Source organism: Zootoca vivipara, chromosome 10 (genome assembly GCF_965207765.1).
Source record: "Zootoca vivipara chromosome 10, rZooViv2.hap1.1, whole genome shotgun sequence".
Lineage (NCBI taxonomy): Eukaryota > Metazoa > Chordata > Lepidosauria > Squamata > Lacertidae > Zootoca > Zootoca vivipara.
The window spans coordinates 47,969,621-47,986,617 of record NC_142593.1 but is presented as its reverse complement, the minus strand read 5'-3'; the positions used below and the strand labels follow the sequence as shown (position 1 = coordinate 47,986,617).

The 16,997-nt window shown below is 45.5% G+C and overlaps 1 protein-coding gene across 1 annotated transcript in view; it reads right to left on the bottom strand.

Moving 5' to 3' along the window:
- The window catches only part of CCBE1 (collagen and calcium binding EGF domains 1), a 135,378-nt gene that overhangs the window by 27,182 nt on the left and 91,199 nt on the right, over nucleotides 1-16,997 (bottom strand). The window contains exon 3 of the mRNA XM_035100415.3: nucleotides 2,229-2,281. Within this exon, the coding sequence (XP_034956306.1) occupies nucleotides 2,229-2,281 (53 nt within the window). The remainder of the gene's footprint in view (nucleotides 1-2,228; nucleotides 2,282-16,997) is intronic.

Below are 16,997 nucleotides of genomic sequence, written 5' to 3'. Positions count from 1 at the left end.
CTACCATCCATCCCCAGAAGATGGGGAAACCGAAATGGTAAATTCAGGTTGGTTTATTCACATGACTTTGAAGGCCTATAATGTGGAGACTGTTATGAAGCAAAAGGAGACATCGTCAAGCTCAGATACGTCTAGGGCACAGGTGTCAAACCCAAGGCCCGCGGGCCAAATGCGGCCCGCCAGACCTCCTCATGTGGCCCGCCGAGCTCCCCAGCCAGCAGGACCCAGCAGCGGGACCTTGCTGCTGAAGCGCCGCGCCGACAAACAGGCCGCTATCTGGTGGCGCGCGGGGAGCACTCCGCTTGGAGACTACAGCTCCCAGGGGCTCCTTTCGGGAAACCGTTCTAGCCTCTTACTCTCGCGAGATGGCCCACCGCCGCTCCCTTCCCCAACCCCACCTCTCGCAACTTCGCGCTCGCTTTGAATGTGGGGCGGGGCGGTGGCGACGATGGCAACGCGCTCCGCTGCCGCGTTGTCTCCTCCGACGAAACTGTCCTTGTCGCCGTTCGTCCGGAAGCTCCGTAAGTCCTCCAAAGCCCCTCTCCCTTTCTGGCTAGAGGAGACAAGCGCGCTGGAGCCGCAGCCGCGGCTTCCAGAGGCGCCAGAATGAGCGGCAGAGGCAGGGCTGGCTGCTGCTGCTGCTTCTCCCTCTCGCTCGCTCGCTCGCTCTGAACTACCCAATGAAGGGTTGCTTCACTGGGAGGGATCAAAAGAGCAGCGAGGGGTGTGGGAAGGGAGAGGGGTGGGAGAAATGCAACAGTGGAGAAACTGAGGTCGGGCTGCCTTTAAATGGGAGTTTTTAAAAAAGGTTTCAATCCAAGTTGGGGGGGGGGAGAAGGAAAAAATCAACTCCTCCTGATTCCCGAGGAAATCAGAAGCAGATTTCAAGACATTTAATCACACACAGGGTGTCACTCTCGTGTGTGTGTGTGTGTGTGTGTGTGTGTGTGTGTGTGTTATGCTTTTCAAAATCTGCTTCACCCAACAAGGACAGCGAATTTGGGTTTCCTGTAAATTTCCCAAATGGAGAAGGATTGATTGGCGAAAAAGGGGAGGGGGAAGGGGTGGGAGGCTACCAAAGGAGCGGAGAAGAATGGCATATTATCTGGCAGGGGAGGGGTGGCAGGAGGGAGGCAGCCCTCCATTCCTCCCTGGATAGTTTATATAGATCAGGGGTGGCCAACTCCAGAGAGACTGCTTGAGCTGTTGAGCTTTTTTTAGGGAGATATATGGTCCGTTTTCTGAGGAACGAACAGAAGCAGCCACTAACGTTACGGAAAGGGTTAAACTCCAGCTTCACTTCCGCACAGGGAGAGGGGGCGGGGCCAGAAGGGCAGAGCCTCGCAGGGATCGACCAATAGACTAACTTGCAGGCTAGCTGCAACAGAATATTCTAAAGTAGAGCGGTTTGAGAATTTGTTGAATATAAAACATTTTTACTTGTCCTAGATACCTGCGTGCTTTGCTGATTACTGGATCCATGGTCCCTTGTGTTCACATTAATGTTTGCATATCGTATGACTTATGAGGCTCAACCCAAGGCTGCACTTCCACACCCATTTATACAAACCTAAGCTCCATTGGGTATTAAAGATACATAGGCTTGCAGTGCAGAGAATTCTTACATTTGCCCTCTGCTCCATGAAGGGCTGAAGGCTTCCTCACTCAGCCCCACACCCAAGCCCCTCTCCCCAGAGAACCCTGTGAGGCGCAGGGGGGTGATGGGGGACCCTTGTAAATCCATCTTCCTGAACAGCAGCTCCAAGCGTTTGGCAATATTTGTATGTTAAAAAAAAATACTGTCTGTTACCAAAAAATCATTTTTCAATAAATTGTACAATAATTGTACATTTTGGAGTTGTAATGGCGACTGGGACACAGCTGCCACTGGATGTTTTCCATAGAAGAGGTAGTCAATGTGGTTGCCTTCGGATATTGTTGAACCCCAGCTCCCATCAGCCCCAGTCAACATGGTCAGTGGTGAGGGATGATGGGAGCTGTAGTTCCATCAAAGCCTGGGGGACACTTCATTGGTTATGCCTGGTCTATACTCACTAACCACCCAACCCAATGTATGTATACTTGGTAGTCGCATTGAGTTCGGTGAGACTTACTCCCAGGTAAGCATGTAGAGAAACAAATATTTGAGCCCATATTTATTATAGTACAGGAAGACAGAACCACTGTAGTGATAAGTGTTGGAAAGTAAGAATAATTTAATAACGTACCTTCAGGGATGCATTGTCCAAGAACAAACTTGTAACCCTTACAGCACTTTTTCCTAAAAAGACAAAAACAGACAAACTATCTATTAGATGGAATTGTAGTAAATTAAGATCCCAGTCCTATCCATGTTTATTTGAACATAAGTTCTACTGAATTCAATGACCTTTTCCCCAGGCAAGTATGCATAGCTTATGGCATTACCTGTATTACTTTCAGAAAGGCCAGTAAAGCAAGCAACAGCTTCAGCTAAAGCTACTTCATTATTGTAATGTTGTGTTTTGTGTTGTGTTGTACTGTACATTGCATTTTATTAAAAAATGTATTCCCATTCCTCTGCTTCAAGGCCTGAGGTAGCTTACAACAATATTATGTAAACTCTCTCTCTCTCTCTCTCTCTCTCTCTCTCTCTCTCTCTCTCTCTCTCTCTCTCTCTCTCTCTCTATATATATATATATATATATAGTTTAGTTGTTTAATCGTTTAGTTGTGTCTGACTCTTCGTGACCCCATGGACCATAGCACGCCAGGCACTCCTGTCTTCCACTGCCTCCCGCAGTTTGGTCAAACTCATGTTCGTAGCTTCGAGAACACTGTCCAACCATCTCATCCTCTGTCGTCCCCTTCTCCTTGCACCCTCAATCTTTCCCACCAGGGTCTTTTCCAGGGATAAATCCTGTTAATTTCCCCCCCCCAACAAAAAAAGCATAACCCTCGGAACAAAATACAAATGGGAGACATGAATGCAAAGGCAGGTCTGAAACTACCGCAGTAAAGTGGGAAAATGAGATGGTAGAATTCTGAAGCCATAAAATGGACTGTACTAGATCGACCGCAGGAGCAAATGAATGCTCCCTGGAAGGGAGGGGGGACTCCCATTCAAAACAACAACAACATCAGTGTGCCATAGGGAGAAATTATAGACCAGCCTGCTCACTGTTTATGCTATGTTTTCGCTAGTGCCAAATGTACTGCTCTGTTTTCCTTTGGACCCCATCAGGGAGGCTGAGAGGGGGGCATTGTTGCCTGGTGGCCCAGGACCTCCATCCACACTGCCCAGGCTTGAGCCCTGGGGAGGTCACTTTGGTGCTGCTAAGCAGCAGTTGGACTTCACCCCCAGAGGCACACTCCATTGTCTCGAGACAGACGGATGCCAACCAAACATGTTTTGCAACTAAGATCCTTCTCCAGCTACTATTTGTACAGTCATTGCTGGTTCCAGGTTTGAGGGAGCCATGGGCCAGGTGTCCTCTTGTCTGTCAATGGGTCCTGGCAGGCTTACCATGTGGTGGGCAGCAGCAGTACTAGATGGCTGGGTTCTGCCACTATTTTAATTTCCCACAAGGCCCCAGCTTGTTCACTCCTTTGTGGAAGTGGGAAACTAAAATGTTGGCCTCCAGGGGTACACACCCTACGGCCCAGCACTGCTTGGAGTCGTATGTCAGAAATGAATAGGGAGCCTAAGGCAGCTGTCACTTGTGAGTCCTAAGGCCATGGTATCTGCCGAAGCATGCAGGCTACTGAAGCATCTTTAGAAACAAGGTGCCCTAAACCTGTGCTCCACCGGAACACCTAACTTGATAAAGGATGTTTGAAAGCAGACTGATGGGGAAACAAAAGTTCAGCTACTGAGACTTGCAAAAGTTAATGTTGTCGTAACGACGTTCATGATTTAAAGAGAGCAGAAAACAAGAGTTGACATTAATAACATATTTCAGTCTGCAGAGGGCTAGCATAACATGTGGTCCTGCTTATCTGGAAAGAGGTTCCTCTAGGTATGAGCAAGATTCAGAATTATCCTATGCTGCTTTTGTAGGGGAAGGGCCAAAGGTCAGCAGGAGGGCACATGATTAGCCAGCCAGTTCCCCATTCCATTTCCAACAGATACTTATCATTCTGTGGCCAATGAGCATGTTCAGTCTTCTAATGGCTGTTTTTTGTGGGGGGAGGGGCAGCAGACACCCTGGTGCCTAATCCCAGCAGTATTAAAATCTTGAATTTCCCCATTGATTTTTGTGGGAAGCTCTCACTTCTAGCTCTTGGGGACATTTTAAAATAACATCACAGCATGAACCATGAAATGACCTATCCATACAATGAGATGGTTCTGTCTACCTGTTTTATACCTAGGGTTGCCAGAATAGAGGACAGGACTTCTGTGCCTTTAATTGCCCTGCTCTCTTCTGAGTCTGGAAACCTTAAAGAGAAACCAGCAGACTCTTTGTTTAATTTCCAAGCAAAGGGTCTGCTGGTTTCTCTTTAAGGTTTCCAGACTCGAAAGAGAGCAGGGCAATTAAAGGCACAGAAGTCCTGTCCTCTATTGAGTCTGGCAACCCTATACAAACCCACATCTCTCTCTGCCCCTCTTCCTTTTCTGTTGACTCCTATTTCTCCTCCCCCCCCAGTTTTCTGTTTCCCACCTCTTGACAGTTACCGGTAGTCAGTATTCCATGGGCATGGAACACACTCGCTTCTCATTAGAATGTTTCTGTGATCAACCCCTCCCCAGTTTTTTTTTTTATTTCTGAAAAATCTGAAGTTGCCCCAAGTCTGCTGATTACCTCCCACATATTTGCAACTGTTGTCATTTTGGCTGCATGAGCAACAAATGGGGGCAGAACTGACTACAGTATCCCAACAGATGCTTATGATTTTTTAAAATATATATGCGTGTGTGTGTTCATTTTTGAGAATGGGGAAAAATAATAGGATGTACAAATCAATCAAAGGAAAAAAAACATAATTGAAAATGTGACTGTGTGAAGCACAGAGATTTGAAGAAAGCAAAGTTAGAGCTTTCTCTGTGGGTGGTTACTTGAGTTTACAGGAGCTTTAAATAATAGGCAGCACAATCCTATGCAGGTCTGCTCAGAAGTAAGGCCCATTGAGTTCAATGGAGCATAATCCCAGATAAATTGGTAAACCTTAGAATGCAATGCTAGCCACACCTACTTTGGATTAAGCCCCATCAAGCTCACTTTTGTGTGAACATGCATAGTATTTCACTGTTAATGCTTTATATTTCATAGCTAGCAGTTCTCTCATGGTGGCCCTTTAATGGATGCCTTAGTGGGTATAAATCTTGCTTTCCTATTCAAGAGGAGACTCTAAATGCAGTGGAAACCTTCATCTTGTATATGTAAACCAAAAGTAACCTTTTCAGTCCAGCTTCTTCTTAAATTACACTTTTAAGCGAATGACCTAGCTTCCCCCCCCCTTTCAAAGTGTGGTTTCCAGAACATCTTGCAGATGTGGTTAGCGAAATCAGATGTCAAACTAAGGACTGCAAGTTTACCTTCTGCCCCTTAAACCGCAAGTCTTAAGACAGAGAGCTATAAAATTATGCATGGTGTTGAGAAAGGGGGTAGAGTGTTCCCCCCGCCCCAAACTCATAATACTAGAACTTGGAGCCATCTAGCAAAACTCATTGGCAGATGATTCAGGACAAGCCAAAAGAGAATCATTCTTCAGACAACAAGATAGCTAATTTATGGGATTTTTCTGCTACGTGATGCGATGGCCACTAGCTTATAAAAAATTAAAATGGGATTAGAAAAATTCATAGAAGACAGACCTAAGACAGATAGGTCTCTCAATAAACCTCCAAATACCCCAGGGCTGAGGTGAGATGGCTATTGCCTTTATGTCCTGCATGTGGACTTCCCAGAGGGCCTGGCTGGCCACCCTCAATGCTGGACTTGGAAGGACCATTGGTCTGATCCAGCAGGGTGTATGACTCCCAACCTGAGCAGCAGCTTTGACTCTGACCTAGATAGTGGTGGACGTACATTTTGGGGGCCCTGAAGCTGGAACTGCTATGGGGATCCCTTCAGAACCAGCAACAAGGTCTTGGTAACTACTATTATCTTCTTCAATGGAGTTGTTCCATGACAGATCATCACACCTTTACAACATCTGTGCTACTGACTTTGGGATTGATGAAATATATAGAACAAAAAAGTAATCAATCTGAGTCGTGCGACTCAAATTTGGTCTACTAGACCCATTTTTTAAAAAAGCAACGTGGACTAAAATCAGTCAGTCGGTCAGTTTGGTTTATTGTGGTTTATTTAGCAAGCAGCCATTGCACACATAAAATAATAACAGCAACAGGAATACTGCTACCAATAATGGTTAACATTTCTACTCCCCAACCCCTAGTGGACAAATCATTTCCTGTTCCCTCCTCAAGTTTTGTTACATGAATCTGTAAAGCCTTCACAAGAAATGTAGATGTTCTAAAGGATATAGATCTTTCCAACATCGGTCAGCAAAATACAGGTCTTTGCAAGAGATGACCTTCCCTTCTGTGATCTTAGCAATGGGTGGATTTAAAGTCACTTCTGGGGCCCCTTCCTAGATTAGGGGCCCTGAAGCTTAAGCTCCATTAGTTTTATAGTAGACTTAGATGAAAAAGGGCTAAGCAGAGCAGAATAATCCGCAGGGAAAGAGGTGGAATAAGCAATGGTCCCTGGTGCTAAGCCTGAGGCAAAACATATCCAGCCCTCGATTCAGGTAGGGAGCTGTGTTGGTCTGACACAGTCTGTCTGTCTGTCTGTCTGTCTGTCTGTCTGTCTGTCTGTCTGTCTCTGTCTCTCTCTCTCTCTCTCTCTCTCTCTCTCTCTCTCTCTCTCTCTCTCTCTCTCTCTCTATATATATATATATATATTGTCCAGTAGCACCTTAGAGACCAACTAAGTTTGTTCTTGGTATCATGCACACTTCTTTAGATACAGTACATGCACATGAAAGCTTATATCAAGAACAAACTTAGTCGGTCTCTAAGGTGCTACTGGACTATATATATACAGTGAAACCACGGTTTATGAACACCTCGGTTTACGAATTTTCGGTTTATGAACGCCGCGGACCCATCTGGAACGGATTAATTCACTTTCCATTACTTTCAATGGGAAAGTCCACTTCAGTTTATGAACAGACTTCCGGATCCAATTACACCCATGCTTCGGGTTAAGTACGCTTCAGGTTGAGTACTCGACGGACCCGTCTGGAACGGATTAATCCACTTTCCATTACTTTCAATGGGAAAGTTCGCTTCAGTTTATGAACGCTTCAGTTTAAGTACTCCGCGGACCGTCTGGAACGGATTAATCCACTTTCCATTACTTTCAATGGGAAAGTTCGCTTCAGTTTATGAATGCTTCAGTTTATGAACAGACTTCCGGATCCATTTACACCCATGCTTCGGGTTAAGTACGCTTCAGGTTGAATACCCGACGAACCCATCTGGAACGGATTAATCCACTTTCCATTACTTTCAATGGGAAAGTTCATTTCAGTTTATGAACGCTTCAGTTTAAGTACTCCGCGGACCGTCTGGAACGGATTAATCCACTTTCCATTACTTTCAATGGGAAAGTTCACTTCAGTTTATGAACGCTTCAGTTTATGAACAGACTTCCGGAACCAATTACACCCATGCTTCGGGTTAAGTACGCTTCAGGTTGAGTACTCGACGGACCCATCTGGAACGGATTAATCCACTTTCCATTACTTTCAATGGGAAAGTTCGCTTCAGTTTATGAACGCTTCAGTTTATGAACAGACTTCCGGAACCAATTGTGTTCATAAACCGAGGTACCACTATATATATATATATATATATATATATATATATATATATATATATATATCCAGCCCTGCACAGGAAGCCCCAGAGGCAACCACCACTGAGCACCTAAAGAGGCAACTGCTTCTTCATCTGGAGACCCCATGCCCCCCATTGCTGGATTACTGGTCCAGGCAATGAGCCAGGCAAGAGTGAAATGAGTGGAAATAGAGCACTAGGCTTCAAGCCAGAAGACTGGCCCTTTAAGCTCTCAAATGGAGATGAAAAGACCTGATTTCAGCTTGGTCGAAGCAAGTTGTCCATTTGGAGTTCACTCAGAGGTTCTGCAACTCCAGCCTGAATTGCCCCATCAGCTTCTATTCGAGGTCTGAGTAGATGACTTGGGTTCCTCATGCGTAACATCTCAGTTCACCAAAATGGCTTTTTAGAAATGTAACTTTCCCTGCTGAGCATTAAGGATCTGTTCATATAACCATTTTGGGTTGATTAGCAGAAAAAAGTCAGTGACGCAGGTGAACCTGCAAAAGTGTCCAAAGGTCTACAAACCTTGGCTGTAAGAGCTGACCCTTTCAAATTAGCAACAGACCATCAAAACTATGTAAAAAGCAAAACTCTGGCCTATACGGTTTCAAAGATTAAGCTGAGTACAAATTCTTCTTAATGAATTTAGGATGTCTGGTGCTGTGGGGGATTGGAGGAGGTTTTGCCTTGTTTTGCAAACACTGGTCTTCATTAAACCTTCTTGTAAAATGCTGCTGTGAAGTTTTATCTTCAAGAAAAACAAAGGAAGGAGGAAGACCTTTCAAGGGTGCACCAAGAAGACTGTTGGCCTCCTCCATCCCACCCACGGTAACATGTAGCAGGATCTCTCTGAGGCATTTTTCATTAGATTAGTATCTCACAAGTTATCCGGGATCCAAGCTAAACTAGGGTACTGCTATATGTGAACATCAGAAAGGCTCAGGCAATCAGAAATATATGTATCTCCCAGGATGTTGTTTGGGACTTGTGGAAATCAGTTGGTAGTTCACCACGCTTCGACTAGTGTGATGTCTCAGCAGAGTATGTGGAGCCCCAGCAGACAAAACTGAGTTTTGCTGTGGGTGGCACTGTGGTCTAAACCACCGAGCCTCTTGGGCTTGCCAATCAGAAGGTCGGCGGTTCAAATCCCCGCAACGGAGTGAGCTCCCATTGCTCTGCCCCAGCTCCTGCCAACCTAGCAGTTCGAAAGAAAACCAGTGCGAGTAGATAAATAGGTACCGCTGCGGCGGGAAGATAAATGGCGTTTCCGTGTGCTCTAGTTTCCGTCACAGTGTTCCGTTGTGCCAGAAGCGGTTTAGTTATGCTGGCCACATGACCCGGAAAGCTGTCTGTGGACAAATTCCGGCTCCCTCGGCCTCAAAGTGAGATGAGAGCCGCATGTCCGTAGTCGCCTTTGACTGGATGGACTTAATCGTCCAGGGGTCCTTTACCTTTTCCTTAGCTGCACCACAGACATGATTTACACCATGGAAAAGAAACCTCCAGGGAAGAGAGAGTGCAAAACCAAAGAGCTAGTGAAGTAATGTTGGCTTTCTGTTCCTTCCAAGTGCCCATTTTTTGAACCTTTGAGGACTTTCTTGCCATTTCTAAATGCACCAGGCACTACATCGTGCCTTGAATGTGTAAGAAGCTTGGATAGGTAATGTTTCCAGTACACAGAAAACAGTGGGGCTGCCTTGAAATTAATCTGACATATGTCAAATTCTAAAATGCAAGGCCTGAAGTGACCCTTGGCACTCTGCACGCCAGTTATGTTTCCCAGAAGCAATTTATCAAAATGGTTGACACCGAAGTGGATGATTAGCAGAGTTATTTTCCTGACAAAACCTATTGTCAGGCAAGAAGAAAAAGGCTGACAGGCATTTTCTGAGCAAATTACACAACTATATTTTCATAACGGTTAGCAAACAGGCTGTCATTGATCTGACAAAACATCAAACACAATGCCTGTTTTGTGGCTCTGAGCAACTGTGCGTTTTAAGTACCTCAAAACTTATTCATAAAGCTACAGTTTTTAGGTGTATTCCTAAGATGATGTTATAAATTGGTGGACAGGCAAGGCCCCAAACCTCTAGATTCAGTAAAAGGTTAGAATTTGAGCAAAATCACAAATTCATGAGTTTAGCAGGGGCTGGAAATAACACCAGCTGGCTTCCTCCTGAGACCAGCTTGGTGATGGCTCACTTATGGGGTGGGTCGTTGAAGACACAAGAGACCTGCTTTGTTTGATAATGGTGAGGCAGTGGGCCATGATAAAAGGAAAAGCTGGTTGCTTTGCAATAGGCTTGGGAAACAAGAGGTTGTGATGCTGTAAGTGGAAGGTGCAGTTGCTGTTTTTCTGCAAGTGGTTCTGGCAAGAAGAAAGTGGGGAGGTGGCCATGCAGTTCAGAAGAAGCCAGTGGGGTGTTTTGTTTTGCTTTGTTTTTAAGGGGGGGGGGAGTGCCGGTACTCACAATGAAGTTGTTGTTACAGTAAGTGCCATACTTTGAACCTTTGAAAGGAAAAGGTGCCAGTACTGCGTACCCTTGAGTAACCCCAGAAAAAGGCACTGGAAGAAGCCAAAGCACAGAGACACAGGCAGCGTGGCTGGTCCCTCCGCTTGTAAACCCAAGTCTACTGCTCCTAAGAGGGAAGCAAAGGACCCTCTTGAGGTGTAACTGCTCTGAACTCTCTCCGTAGTGGATTCGGGTGTCTATCTGTGTAAATTAAACCATATATCTTAAAGACGCTGCAGTCTCTGCTATGCCTAATTTCCAATGGAAACACAAACCCTGGGTGAGTGCCTGGAACCCCCTGGAATCTTGTCACTGCTCGGCACAGACTGTGGGTGGTGTGTAACATTATTTTAAATATGCACCCTGGAAATGTAAAATGTGAAAGTGATAGGTGCATGTCTGGAAACACATATATTGCATAGGTCAGGGGTGTCTTTCCCATTGGGCTGGGTGGCGCAATGCGCCATGGTGCCAGCCCAGCAGGGGCGCATCAAAGGGCGCATTGAGGAGGCACATGGAGCTGCCCGCACGTCCACCTCGCCCACTTCGCTCCTTTCCCGGCGGTGGTGGTGGTGCCTGAAGCGAGGCGGCGGCGGCGGAGCTGCCTCCGTCGAGGGGCGGGACCCCCGTCCATGGCGGCGCCCACCTCACTCTCCAGTTTGCGCCACAGGCTCTGCCAGTAGCGGGGCTGCATCGCCGGCCCGTGCAGGGACACGAATGCCTTGTAGTCGTCGGCGCAGTCGCCCTCCATGCTGCTGCTGCTGCTGCGGCGGCATCTCCGTCTCCTCCTCCTCCTCCAGGTGGCGGCTGTGGCGCTTTGCCGGGCGGGCGCAGCCCTTCCTTCAGCGAGGCCAGCTGGGCGGGCATGCGGCTCTTAAAGGGCCCCGACGGCGGCAGCTTCCTTGGGCTGCGTGCCAGCGAAGTACGTGGGCGAAAGTGAAAGTGCAGCAACGGCAGCTGCAGCACCTGCTCCGGGCGCGCTTCTTCCACGGCTTGAAAGGCAGTGAGCCACACAGCGGGCAGGCGAGCGGGTTGGGGCTGCTGGGTGGGCCTCTAAGGAATCCTCTGACCGCAGAGGCACAGAGGGTGAGGGGGACCCCTGTGGGGGGCGCCTGAGGGATCCCTGCAACATGGCGCCACATAAGCTTAAGACGACCCTGGCATAGGTACACTTGTAAGGAAGTCCATAACAGTCACTAGTGGCCACTGGGCTGTGAACCAACAAGTGAAAACATGCCTTGGGCATTTTGTTTGGATACCAGATTGCATCCAAAACACTCTTCTTGTATGGTTAAGCCAAAATGTTGGAAGTGGAGAGAAGGCATTTGTAAATATACCATAGCTAGTATTCCTTTTTCAGTGAATTTCTTTTGGGTTGGGTGTCGATAGCACAAATATGATTGACTGAAGGCATTATGACACCATCACATTTGCAACGTGAACCCTGATTGGGTGGCTCAAGGAACAAGGAAGAACCTTAAAAAGAAGCAGATGAGGCTGTGAATAGCACAAAAATGCCAAGACGGGAATTTTAGGCCACTCTTGAAAGCATAACTTTTGCCCCCAAAATTATGTTTGCTTCTTATTTAGTCATTTATGGGTCCACCCCTTGCATAGCTGCCAAGTTATCCCTTTTTTTAAAGGGATTTCCCCTTATGCTGAATAGGCTTCCTCGCGAGAAAAGGGAAAACTTGGCAGCTATGACCCCTTGGGTACCTTAAAGAGTATAAATATATTTGGTCATATGGATTCTGAGATCTGGATGTAATACTTTTGATCTTGTATAATTTTAGGTACAGCACATTGAATTTAGAATAACCTCATAATTATTCAGTGAACTGCAGGTCACCAAAATGCTTATTTGTCTGAACTCCACGCACAAAAATCCCACTGAGACATTTGCCTCCTTGCCAAAATCCTGTATGAACAAATAGGGACCACCTGTGTTTGCAAGCATGTCAAGTAACCAGTAGCTAGTGGGAGTTCAGCAATAATTCATACACATATTTTTTTAAAAAAGCATTGATGCTATTTGGTATGGCCTAATTGAATGTTGGGCCATTTTTTACTGGCTGTTTCTTGGGAGATATGTATAAAAGTTCTGAAATAAATGTCTGCTGTCAATCTACAGTCAACGGGCTGCATCCAAGTGCTCCTCCATTCATGGAAGGCACTTTGATCCAGTGGAGGCTTCCTTGAATGAAAACAAGAGGTAGGTGACTTTTGCTTTTTCACCCATTTCCACTGTATCCCCGAAATTTACTCCGGAAAGAAGGTTGGAGCATGTGCCAAGACAGCAACAGAGACTGCAGGAGAAAGGGGAAATTTCTGAAAATCTCTTCTGTCCTCCTTCCATTCACAAAAGCCTCTGATGGATGGAAAAACCTTCCATGGATGGAAGGGCAGCATTAGAAAGAACCCAGTGTGTTACGTTTCCACTATCATTTCCCACAGTGGTCTTCTGTTATATAGCCAGAGCTGAAACTGAAATCCTTGGAGGTTCACAATGCAGGGGGACAATGCAAATGTTCTTTCCACCACCTTCCAATTTTCAATTAGTCTCCATGCCAGTTTTCTTTCCAAGCTCGTAAATCGACTGCCTGGCTGATGGCACATTGTCAGCTATTTGTCTAAACAAAGGTGAGCCAAAATCCAATGCTAATTACTGCACATCTGTCCAGACTCTCATGGAATTCTTAAACTTCCATGACTCTTCATTTGCGACTCCAGTTTCACAGAAAAAAAATGCATGCTAGATAGAAAGCCATAAATTCCATTTCACTAATGAAGAAAGTGCCAAAGGAGGAATTTGGAGCTTGTTAGTTGACTGGGGCTCTGTTGCTAGGTCAACCGAGTTAAACAGCAACAAGTCACTGGTGGGTTGTTAGATTTATTAAATCTACTCCACTCCAGTTCAACGCAGAATCTTTCATCAGCAAGATCACAAACGTGCTGCACAAGCAACAACTAATAAACTGCCTTTCAAATACTAATAAAAATCCAATTACACAACACACAGACACACACGAACGTCTATTGCATAGCTGTCAAGTTCTCCCCTTTTTTAAGGGAAATTCCCTTACGCTGAATAGGCTTCCTCGCAAGAAAAGGGAAAACTTGACAGCTACACAGGCACACAGGAGAGAAGAGCGAGCCTGAGGAATGTATAAATGTACCAGGCAGGGTTGAAGCCTGGCAGTATCCCAAATAGATTCTAAACTTTTGAACAAAGCCAAACAGCATTATATAAATTATTGGGAAATTATTTAGTGTTTGCAATATTGAAACATAGCATCACCCATGTACAAGGACAGCAAGGAAAGGTCCCTACCCCACTGGGAGACAACAGAGTCAGGGGAAATGAAGAAAGAGATCAAAAGGATAGTAGTATGTTATTATTTCAGCTACATATATTTAGGGTTAGAGGTTGAAGCATTTTAGCAGCATTTTAGAGGTTGAATCAACTGCTAGTTCGGCATTAACATGCAGGAACTGTTGGAGATTCATTCCCTGTGTGCAGTCATATGTTTGTTGTCCATCACATGACGGCATGTGTTTTGTTCCCACAGGAATGGGAAGTGATGCAGACAGCATGTTTGTCTTACTGTGTTCCTAAAGTGGAACTCTTGTTCTTTGATTCTTTCTCTTTGCTGTCTGATGCTAGAGAGAGAGGGAGCCATGTTGCAGTGCTCCGTGTACTTATATGTAAATAAAGTAGATTAGCAAAATGCTGTGCTACTGAGTTCTGTTACGCAACTGTGCAAGCTCTGCAGATCCGTGAAGTGTGCTGATGTCTTCTGGCATCAGTCACTGTGGTGTTCAGGCTGGAGAATGCTTAAGAAGCTCCCGAACGATCGCCCAGGAGGGAGAGAACATGCCAGCCTGGCATGTGTCTCTGCCAAGGTTCTACTTGTGAGTAGGCTGCCTCCTGACAGGAACAACCATGTACCCAAAGCAGGTAGGGCTTCGTGTGCACTCCATGCAGATCCCGAAGATATTTTTGAATAGCATGTACAGCATTTGCTGCCACTAGGTTAAAATCATCTGAGCCTAGGTTAAAATCATCTGAGCTAAAATTTGGGTTGCCAATGAGTTAATATCACAATCAGATACCTATGGGAAACCCAGAAGCAGGACCTGTGCACAACAGCAGCTGATTTTCAGAGGTGTACTAATCTGACAAGTGGAGGTAGAACACAGCCTCTGTGATTAGCAGCCATTGAAAGCCCCACCCGCTATGACAGGCATCCCCAAACTGCGGCCCTCCAGATGTTTTGGCCTACAACTCCAATGATCCCTAGCTAACAGGACCAGTGGTCAGGGATGATGGGAATTGTAGTCCAAAACATCTGGAGGGCCGAGGTTTGGGGATGCCTGCTCTATGATCTTGCCTATTCCTCCTTGAAAGCTGTCCAATATAGTAGGTACTGAAAAGTTTCACAAAATACTGTGCTTTTGAGTGCTTGGAAAATGTGACGTCCCACAATAAAAGCAAAACTTTGATGGAATACATGAAATAGGTACACAGCCAATCAAAGACAAATGTGAAATTATTTATTTTTTGCATGTGGATGCATCTCTAGGTTCTATTTTTTCTTTGCATGAATTTCAGAGGAATTCTTGAGAGTCCCATGGACTGCAAGAAGATCAAACCTATCCATTCTGAAGGAAATCAGCCCTGAGTGCTCACTGGAAGGACAGATCGTGAAGCTGAGGCTCCAATACTTTGGCCACCTCATGAGAAGAGAAGAATCTTTGGAAAAGACCCTGATGTTGGGAAAGATTGAGGGCACTAGGAGAAGGGGACGACAGAGGACGAGATGGTTGGACAGTGTTCTCGAAGCTACGAACATGAGTTTGACCAAACTGCGGGAGGCAGTGCAAGACAGGAGTGCCTGGTGTGCTATGGTCCATGGGGTCACGAAGAGTCAGACACGACTAAACGACTAAACAACAACAACAGAGGAATTCTCTTTTGCAACTGCTTCAACTCCAGGTGGCAATGGTGTAACCAAGATCCATGCTTGTCTGAAACAAACGTTCAAATGATCCTGAGCTAGTGTGGTTATGAATGATCCTGGCATTTCCCTGCAACACGATGCTCATTTTAAACCACAAGATGCCATTTAGAATCTACCTTCTCTCTCTCGAGACAGGCCAACAGACTCCCATGGACACTGTTTGCTTACTTACAGTCTGCTGAGGTTACGCTTCAGAACACAGACTGAAAAATGTAATAAAAAGGGGGTCATACTTTGCTTAATGTCTCATTCAGTGACAGATGTCAGATTTATTATAGACTTTTGAACATTAACATCACTGGAGGGAGATGTTATTAAGATGGATCTGACAACTTTAGATATGCTAGTTATGACAATGAATTCAGAGTATAGTATCAAAAAAGGACAGACTAAAAACGCATTGCTTTTCAAAAATTGTTTTTATTATTCAGATTGTTGCTACTCACACCCATTTCTTCTGAAATGATTACAGTAGTAGAATTTATGTCTGTGCTGATATATTTACTCCGATTCTGCCATCTATTGTTGCTAGATTCTGCCTCGGCTCAGTATACCTGAAGGAGCTTCTCCACCCCCATTGTTCAGCCCGGACACTGAGGTCCAGCGCCGGGGGCCTTCTCACTGAGAGAAGCGAAGTTACAGGGAACCAGGCAAAGGGCCTTCTCGGTAGTGGTGCCCACCCTGTGGAACGCCCTCCCATCAGATGTCAAAGAAATAAACAACTACCTGACATTTAGAAGACATCTGAAGGCAGCCCTGTTTAGGGAAGTTTTTAATGACTGGTGTTTTAATGTATTTTTAATCTTTTGTTGGAAGCCACCCAGAGTGGCTGGGGAAACCCAGCCAGATGGGAGGGGTAGAAATAATAAATCAGGCATCCCCAAACTCGGCCCTCCAGATGTTTTGGGACTACAACTCCCATCATCCCTAGCTAAGAGGACCAGTGGTCAGGGATGATGGGAATTGTAGTCCCAAAACATCTGGAAGGCCGAGTTTTGGGGTGTCTGTAATAAGTTGTTGTTGTTGTTGCTGCTGCTGCTGCTGCTGCTGCTACCCTGGGTCCAGGACATGCAGAGTCTGGAGCACAGCAAGGGTTGTGATGGCATGATGTCACAATCTCTACTGATGTGCTGGTGCAGTGCAATGTGGAGAATCAAGCTATGAGACTACATGATTTTGAATACCTAGCTAGAACATACCAAACCAATGAGGTCTGGGTTAGAATAGTTTTCTTTAAAAAAAAAATTTAAAAAGCAAAGAAACCAGAAACATTTGCTAACATCAACAGGAGTAATTTGGACTGACTTTTTAATGTGAGCCATTTAAGAGCTCCATAAAGGAAGTAAAGAAAACATTTCATGTGTGGCTACTAATATATAAGTGGAGAGATCCAGATGCTGTTCTCCCTTTATATGCCTGCTCCATTATTTTAAGGAAGGGCATTATTAAAGCTGAACAATTCTGAAATTAAGTGCAGCGGTTTAATAAGCTGGTTGAGAGGAGCAGGGAGAAAGGAAGGGGGCAAGAACAAGCAAGAGTGGTTTGAGTGAGCAAACATTTCTTCTCCAGCCAAGCAAATATTTATTACCCATGGGGGATGATAGGAACATATGCTGCAGATAGAAA